The 9,019-nt window shown below is 49.0% G+C and overlaps 1 protein-coding gene across 2 annotated transcripts; it reads left to right on the top strand.

Annotated features, from left to right (window-relative positions):
• Nucleotides 1-6,207: 6,207 nt before the first annotated feature.
• Nucleotides 6,208-8,504, top strand: HES4 (hes family bHLH transcription factor 4). Of its 2 annotated transcripts, none has more exons than XM_074975607.1 (4): nt 6,208-6,546; nt 7,005-7,100; nt 7,232-7,319; nt 7,581-8,504. In XM_074975607.1, the coding sequence occupies exons 1-4, from the start codon at nt 6,439-6,441 to the stop codon at nt 8,162-8,164; spliced, it is 876 nt and encodes a 291-aa protein (XP_074831708.1). In that variant the 5' UTR covers nt 6,208-6,438; the 3' UTR covers nt 8,165-8,504. The 2 variants fall into 2 exon arrangements, with proteins under 2 accessions (XP_074831708.1, XP_074831707.1); XM_074975606.1 differs by having other exon boundaries at nt 7,578-8,504.
• The last annotated feature ends 515 nt before the right edge of the window (nt 8,505-9,019 follow it).

Genomic DNA, 9,019 nt, shown 5'->3' with positions numbered 1-9,019 from the left:
TGTTATTAACGGACTGATGGCAAGGGGAGAAAAAAGAGACTCGCTACTTATTGAGTGTCTGCTTATGATCCTAAAGGAACAGCAGATTGGTGTCAGCCTGGGGATCCCATAGAGATCCTGGTTCCTTGGAATGGAATGTTGTTTTAGCTGGTGACCGGCAGGTGGTGGAAAGACAATTGAAGAGCTATTCTAATAAGTCCTGCAATCTAGGCATCTCTTTGATTCCTTCTTGACTCATGACCAGTGTTCCCTGTAAGCAGGGCGCTTGGGCCACTGCCCAGGGGAGATTCAGGTGCCACTCAGCTGATTGACAGAGTACCCACAGCCGGCAGTGTATGTTTCTATTGGTGGTGCACATCCACACATGCCTTGGTGCATGTAAAAATTTATTCCTCACATGGATAGAAAAATATTTGTGGGGATGTTGTTTGTGACTGTTGCTTTTAGTGCATTAAGTGCATCCCTACAGGAAGGAAATGTGATCTGAGGGGTCTGTTTCATGAGTCAGAGCATGAATATTTTTGAAGTGATCCAGGAAGAGGGTTCTGGCAGGGTTTTCCCTGGGGCTGGCAGGGATGGGCAGGGAATCTGGCTGGATCCTCAGGGGAGGGTGGAGAATGGCAATGCAAATGAAACCGGGTTGCCGTCCGTCAACTGGCATTTGCACTCCATATACAGGCAGATGGGTTGGCATGAGCTGAAAGAACAGCCAGGTTAGAGATGAATACAAAGGCCTTTCCCTGGGAGTAAGTGGGGAGATCATGCTGGATATAAAGGGGATGGGGAGGGGAAGGGGCTGTCTTGGGTGGGAGAGCTTAGTCAGGAGGCTTTTGCTGATCCTGATAGTGAACAAATGGCAGGGTGGAGCAAACTTCTAAGTAAGTCTCCCCTCCCATACCTTCCCCCTACCCACATCCCAATTTTGCAAGAGAACCCCAGTTCAGGCCTGCAAAACACACACCTGTTCTCGTACTCCATTCCTCTTTTGCTTTGCCTGGGATTCTCCCTTGCAGAAACTATTTACATGACTGCTTCCCCCCACCACCCCTGCCCCAGACTATTTGGTGGTTTCATGATCCAGACAAATCTCTAGGCTGAGGCAGCCAATCTCATTTCACTTGTGCCAGAACAGTCTAAAGCCATTGTATTAACTATAGGTTGAACCTCTCTAATCCTGTACTCTCTGGTCCAGCAACATCCGTAATCCAGCATGATTATCTGTTAGTCTATAAGGTGCCACAGGACTTCTTGTTGTTTTTGAAGATACAGACTAACTCAGCTACCTCTCTGATACTTGTCAGCATGATTTTAGTTAGCTGACAACCACGTATGGGCATGGCCAAATTTCCTGCAGGCACATAAAGTTTGTTTCTAGCCACCAATCCTGACTTTCAGTGTTCTGTGCTGTTATTTAGCTCTAATTTACCCCTAAATGTCTTCTAAGAGCCCGGTAAGCAGTGGAAGTGTTGGTAATGCTGCTAGACAATACTGACCTCCCATTGTTTGGCAAATTCTCTCATTCAGTACTGGGCAGGTCCCAAGCGTGCCGGACTAGAGAGGTTCAACCTGTACCACACATTACATGGGCAACTGGAGGAACAAGACATTAGCACAGGCATTAGGCCTGAACAGGAATCAAGACTAGTCCGTGAAAATCTTTTCTTGTATCAGTTATATAGAACTAGCCTGTCCCAAAAGATTTCCCTCACATCACAGCCCTTCAAAATCTCTCCTGAGCACAATCCCAGAGAGAGTGCAGCCCGAACAACTCATTAACTGTCACTAATACTAACGTTACACATCTTACATTGTCCTTTACAGACCAGACTGTAACTGCTAAGTTTCAGTCGGTGAGGTTGCCACAAAAGAAGGTTTTTCACTGAGCAAACTGGGGCTTTCAGATCACACCATTTAACAAACTGGTCTGCAGGTGGCGCTCACGGGCTTTTTTCTCTTCTGCAAGTTACAGCCAGTCTCCAAAACACCAGAATTTTTTTTCTGAGGGGAGAGTGATACTTCCACCCCACCCCCAACCCACTCACACACTAGCCAGCAGTTCTGCTGGGAGATAGGTGCCTCAAGAGCTAATTAAGATAGCAGTGCCAAGAAAGTTACAAATTATAAACCTGGCATGAGAAGTGGTTAAAACCAAATGAAACAATTGGGACCAATTAAAAGCAAAACACAAGACACGCCCACCAAAAAACCTGGAAATATAAATGGTTGTATGCCTTTTCCTTAAAAAAACAAAAAAAATCGGCAGTTGCATTTGGTTAGCCATGTTTCATAGAAAAAGGAATTTTTATTTTAAAAGAGCATTTTTAAAATGTTGTTGCAGTTCATATTTTACTCATTGCTTCAAAAAAACTTAATGACAAAACCAGGCAGTGTTTGAGGTCAATAAATTCATTTTGAATTTCAAATAGTTTAAGGAAAATGAACCTATATTTATACTAAAAATAATCTGTGTAAGTCTAGAAACTAGAAATTTGTTATGCAGAGACTTGTAAGAATTAGATTTTGTATTGGTAAAATGTCAGTAAACATCAGTTTCACCATACACATAAAAATGGATGAAAAAATATTTCCGTTGACAATAACCAATATTTACAGATGTGCAAAGTATGAAAAATGCTGCTTGAGAATCTACTAGTTTGATTAAAATATTTACTTGGTATGTTCTGACACGTGATGTTAATTATTTGTATTTTAACCATAAAAAGCTTTAACTTTTAAATTTTCAACCTCTACTTTCATTAAATAATTATTGTCTGATTCTATTGTCTGACACCTTATAATTCCCCACAACTGTTAAAATTTAAATCAATGAACACTTTAAAATATGCTTAAAGCCCATAATTTTGTGCAACCGTGACATTTTAAAGTGATAAAAACCAAACGTTTTAAATTAAACATCAATATTATGCATTGAAATTATAAAAAAATAAAACTCAAATTTTGTCTATCTGCCTTATGTAGCATAGACTTTAATAAAGGAAGGCTTAGAAATTAATTGGGAACTTGCAGAATATTTAACGGAATGATCTCCATGTATGAAGGGTCGGAATTATTATTAGTGATTGTAGGGCCCATGAGCCAACCAAGAATGGGCCTCATTGTGTTTGGCTCTACAGATGCATGGCAGCATATCCCTTGCCCTCCAAGAACTTACTTGACAAGGTAGATAGGGTGGCAGAGAGGGGTAAATAATACAGCTGCGATGATAGCAAACATACTCATTTCAGGGGGTTATTAATAAGTTATGGAATAAGAGAAATGGAGAGAACAGGGAAGAGGGGTTCTGCATTTTTTTCAGCATAATTTCACATGAATGCAATCATATTCTCGCTATTGTAGACTAAAACCCTTTCATTCTTTCTTAAAACTAAAAAGTAAATGAAAAGGGGAGGAGGGGAGACAAACTTTATCACTCTAATGAGAGAACACACAGCCCAGTGTTGCTGCAGTTACCATCCACACCAACCCTACAACTGAAATCATATCTTGAGGCTAGTCCTGCATTCTTTGGGCATCCCATATGCCCATTGGTTTTATCTAATTTGGTAGATCCTTAAGGTGACCATTTGTCCCTTTTTTAAAGCCCTGTCCTGGCCAGCCCAACTTTTTGACAAAAATGGGCATTTGTCCAGTTTGCTTTTGCCAACTGATTAGCAAAAGGGACAGGTGCCTACTTTTGTCAAAAAAGTGGGTGGCAGAGGGATGTGGTGGCATGAGCAGTGATGTAAGCCTCACGGGGTGGAGACAGGATTCAGGCCATCTGTGCCCAAGGAAGCGGACAGGGCTCAGACAAGCAGCTCAGGCCAGCCTCAGGGTAGGAGAGGGGAAGAGTGCTCAGGCTAGCCCCACAAGGTGTCTCATTTTCCCTTTAGGAACTGCGGTCACCCTATTGATCCTCTCCAGAAAAATCATTCTTTTAAGGGGTCAATTAAAATGCCCAAGGTTTGGATTTCCCTTATGGTTTGATTCCATCAAGGACAATTCGAGGGAAAGACGATGTGACCCACGCTTTTTAGCCGAAGAATGGGAAAGTATGGTCAGGGGGATGTGACTCGGTTTCTCAGGGTGCACTGGCTCCATTTGCACCCATCTTCCTTTTAATGTGACAGGAGGGCACCTTCTTGGGGCGGTTGCAAATGTCAGCAGGCAGGTACCATGCCAAACTTTCCCCTTGCTTGTCTTCCTCCAGCCTTCCATCCTTCGTGGCAGTCCTTCCCAAAAACACCCTATGCATGTCTCCAACCGTCTGAGCACTGATTATTATTATTATTATTATGTATTATTATTATTTGTTCCCTTCTTGATTTTTTTGCACACAAGAAAGAGGAGGAGGGAGCTGGGAGGGGGCAGGATGGGAGGAATTTCTCAAGGCAGGAGAGAAAAATCTGCAAGGAAGAAAGTGTGTGGAGGGGCAGATCTGATCCAGCTCAGAGTCTCTCTTTACATTAATGGGACAGAGAGGCACTGTTTGGCATGAGAGATTATTTCTGGAGCACAGGAGGAGGCGTGGTTTTCCCATGGCTGCCTCCCTTGCCTGGTGCATGACTGGAGGAGCTTGGCCGCTTTGCTTTTGCACCGCGCAGGAAGCCAGAAGCACTTTGGCACGTGCTCCCGGGGGCCAGGCAGGAGGAGGGGAGCGCGCGCCCAACAAGGGCTGCATCTGAAGGGGGTGGAGGCACGAGCACAGCTGGCTGCTGCCTGGCGCCGGGGCTTGATTGACAGCTGGGGGAGCTGCCAGCCAATGGGAGAAGGCTTGGCCGGCAGCCCCGAGCCCATTGGCTGCCCGCCTGCCACGGCTTCGCGTGCCGGACCAGCTGCTGCTGCTGCTGCTGCTGGAGTTCGCAACAGCTGGAGGAAGATGTGGGTACTAGGTTGGAAACCGGGGGGAGGGGGGTGTTTCCAAACTGCCCTATAAGAAATAGGGGTTTCACCTACATAGCTGATCGCCCTGCACCCCAGTAAGGATCTGTCCCCCTACGCGTAAGGGGAGCGGCTGGTACTGGCTGCGGTATTATTTAGCCAAACTACCGGGTGGGGGGGGGAATTTACACCACGGTTTTAATCTAACATCGACCGCTACCAGACTCCAAACCCTGGGGAGCAGGGCGATCAAACTAGGTTCCCCTCTTTCCCCCCGTGTTTCCAACCTCGAGTCCGGGAAAACAACCACTTTCCTCTCGGGCAGGGTCCTGAGGAGCTGCTGTTTGCTTAGGATCGGGCATAAAAGCAAAGATCTAATTACAAGGGGTTGGGTGGGGAGGTTCGGCCCTCGAAAAGGCCGCTAAATAAATGATTGCCCCTTCCTCCCCTCTGTCCGAGTTGCGACACCGAGGGACTCGCTCAGGCAGCATTAAAGGGATGCGCAGGTTCTTCCAGCGGTGGGGGTCTTCCATGCAAAAAATGACTTATCTCCCCACCACCACCACCTTTGGTTATGTTTTAATGCACCATCTAAAACAATCACTGTCCCCACGCGGAGCACGCGAGTGGCATTCTCCTGGAGAGAACCCAGCAGCCCTGCCCCAACCCAGCGCCAAGCACCAAGCCTCTTCGCGTTGGCCGCTTCCAGACCTGGCCAGTTGCCTGCGAGACAGCTCTGAGCCTGGCCTACAAGTGGGGTTGCAGCCTGAACTGGACCCCTCGTTTGAAAACATAGCAAATAGGTTGAATTGGGGGGGGGGCTGAGATGCGTCATCCTCTCCCCTTGGGATTTCAGGGGCAGGAGGTAACACCCTCTCCTCCTGCCTTACCTACTGCGGGGGGGGGAGATTGCTCCCCTACCCTCCGCCCCCCGATTTCGGACTCCCACCCGCCTTGTGGAGGAGAATGCACCGCTTCCTCCTTTTGGGGGGGTGCCTTGTGCCCCACTCCTCCCCCACTCCCTGCTCTCCGCAGCCTCGCCGCGGCTTTTCATTACGCACCCTCCTCTTCCTCCCCCCCGCGTGCTGCTGGCTTCTCTTTTACTCCGGGGCTGGATTTTTGGGAAGCCCAGCGCGTGACTGACAGCTCGCGGGGGCGTCCTCCAATAGGCAGGCGGGCTGCCCGCCCGGTGGGGTGAGTCCCGGCTCTGATTGGCTGGCGAGAGTGTGGGAAAGAATGCAGAGAAGGTTTCACACGAATTGGGAGCAGCCGCCGGGTATAAATAGAGCGGGGGGGTCCCTGAAGCTGGCTTAGCAGCCGCCGCAGCCTGCCGCCAGCTGCTGGAGCGCCCGCCGCCGTGCGCTGACTTACCCTTTGAGCAGTGATTGCAAAGCCAGTCCGCCTAAACCGCTTCCCCCATCTCCCAGGCACTGGGCTCATGCCAAGGGATACAGTTTGAAAACACAGGGCGATTTTTTTTTCTTTGCAACCTCCTTTTTCCCTCTCCGGTTTTGCTTTTTATTGTCAAGAAACATTATTAAAAAAGAAAAAGAAAAAGAAATGCCCGCTGACACCATGGAGAAACCAACCGCCTCCCCGATCGCTGGGGCCCCGGCTAGCTCCAGCCATACGCCGGACAAGCCCAAGAGCGCCAGTGAACATAGAAAGGTAAATTGCATCACTTCTGAGCATCCGAGACGGAAGGAATCCACCTGGCTTAACCTCTACCCGGACAGGGATTTGTAGCGTCATGGTGCATGCAATGGAAGGGGCGGCTAATGCAGGATGTGCATCCAAATATACCGGGGACAAATATTAAGAACATCAGTGCTTAGTGCATAAGTCACCAGAGCACCGGCAGACACTGTGCGGAGGTGTGGAGGGATGTGCAGAAGCGGTGGATACTCGGGGGCAGGCAGTGTGCGGGAAAGGGACGTTAGGGCTTTGCGGGGGCAGACCCTGTGTGGTGTCCTCGCAGGCAATAATAGACGCCTATAGCTCCCTGCCCTGCAAACTGACATGCCCTGCAGGTGGTAGGCGCATGTATAGATCGCAGTGAGATTGCAATGCAGGGCGAAAGGCAGGCCGGTATATTTATCTCTGCCTCTGTTTCTTCCTGTCTCCAGTCTTCCAAGCCTATCATGGAGAAGCGGCGCCGGGCCAGGATCAATGAGAGCCTGGGGCAGTTGAAGACCCTCATCCTGGATGCTTTGAAGAAGGATGTAAGTTGAGCTCTGGGGGGTTCAGGTGCAAGGGGGGGCGGGTCAGAGGAGGGCTTCCATGGACTGCCCAGCTGTGGTGGGGAGAGGAGAGACTCCCATCTTCACCTTCTCCCCTTGGCTTTCTTTGCCAGAGCTCCAGGCACTCCAAGTTGGAGAAAGCAGACATCCTGGAGATGACGGTGAAGCACCTGCGAAACCTGCAGCGAGCCCAGATGACAGGTAAGGACCAGCTCTTCCAGCACAGCTCCCTGGAGTGCATGGGGGTGGGGGGTGATACACAAGCAATAGCAAACGGATTAGCCCAGAGACTGGAGCTGCCAACGCATGCATGCAGCTGTGCACCCTCCCAAGGATTCAGCAGGTGCCTGGGAATAAAGCGCCCATACCAGGCTGCAAGTGGAGGGAGGTGGTTGGAACTCTGGGTTCCCCCTTCCTGCTTCCCAGTGCTCTGTGTAATCCCCTCCTCTTCTTTTGCAGCAGCTCTGAGCGCTGACCCCACGGTCCTTGGTAAATACCGTGCTGGATTTAACGAGTGCATGAACGAGGTGACCCGCTTCCTCTCCACCTGCGAAGGGGTGAACACGGAGGTCCGCACCCGCCTGCTCAGCCACCTCTCGGCGTGCCTGGGCCAGATCGTGGCTATGAACTATCCTCCGCCGCCACCCCCGGCTGGCCAGCCTGCTCATCTGGCACAACCCCTGCACGTCCAGCTCCCCCCAGCTGCCACCGCCGCTGGCGCGGTGCCTGTGCCCTGCAAACTCAACCCAGCCGAAGCCCTGTCCCCCAAGGTCTATGGAGGTTTCCAGCTGGTCCCAGCGACCGATGGCCAGTTTGCTTTCCTCATCCCAAACCCAGCTTTCGGTCCCAGTGGTGGACCTGTCATCCCTCTCTATGCCAATGCTAATGGACCCGTGTCTTCAGGCAGCGGGCCAGGGAATGCAGCCACAACCCCCTCAGCATCTCCAGTGCAGGGCCTGACGTCATTTGGGGGAAGCTTAGCTCCAGCATCCCAAGCAGGGAGTCCCATCGGGGACCGCAGTGAATCTGTCTGGAGGCCTTGGTGACTTGTGTAAAGTTTTCATCCCCATCCCCAAACAGAAAAAACTCTTTGGTTCCGTTGTATGGAACCTGGTTTTGTTTTTAACCTTTTTTTTTTTTTAAAGACTTTAGGACAAAATGTCTATTTATTTCCAGAGACTGGGATCTCCACTTGTATTTTTACTCCTTTAAAAAAAGCTTTTATTTGAAAGACTTTTTAAAGAAAAAACGAGATTAGTTTTGTATCCAATATTCACACGCGTATAATGCCAAAGTTGTTTGTATCTTGTTTGTGTGTGTGTGTGTGTCCGTGTGTGTGTCAAAACTTCCAAAAAGTTGCAGGTGTTGGACAAATAAAATGTTTTGAAATAGAAATGGTTGCTCTTCTCACTAAGAGGGTGTATGGGGCGGGTAGGAATGGAGAAAAGGCCCTTTGCATGCAATTTAGGTGACAAACTGAGGGGTGTGCAACAAGGATATTTTATTTTCATAAATTGTGCATGTAAGCCCAGAAAGCACTTTCTATCTCCCCCAACTCAAAAAAACCACCCAGCCTTTGTTACCTGGTTTGAGTTTATTGAAATAATGCCCTACAAAATGTCACTTCCCTTGATGCTTTCAGGGGCTGTGGGAGAGGGAGTGCAAAAGTTACTATCTTGCCCAGGAAAGGGGAGCGAGTCGGTCTCTATTGTGGAGAAGGGCAATTAGACAGTATAAAGGATCTCATCGAGTATGCAGCGGGCTCTTTTGGAAGTTCAGGATCCTATTGAAATGCCTGGGAACGCAGAGCTGAGGGTTAATGTGTCTCTTTTTCCCCCCTCTGCTTTCATTGACAAGGCCAGATAGACTCTGATACTCAATGCTGTTGTAAATTCAATTGC

Source organism: Carettochelys insculpta, chromosome 23, assembly GCF_033958435.1.
Source record: "Carettochelys insculpta isolate YL-2023 chromosome 23, ASM3395843v1, whole genome shotgun sequence".
NCBI classification, from domain to species: Eukaryota; Metazoa; Chordata; order Testudines; family Carettochelyidae; genus Carettochelys; species Carettochelys insculpta.
The sequence above is the reverse complement of the archived record's forward strand: the minus strand, read 5'-3'. Positions and strand labels throughout refer to the sequence as shown.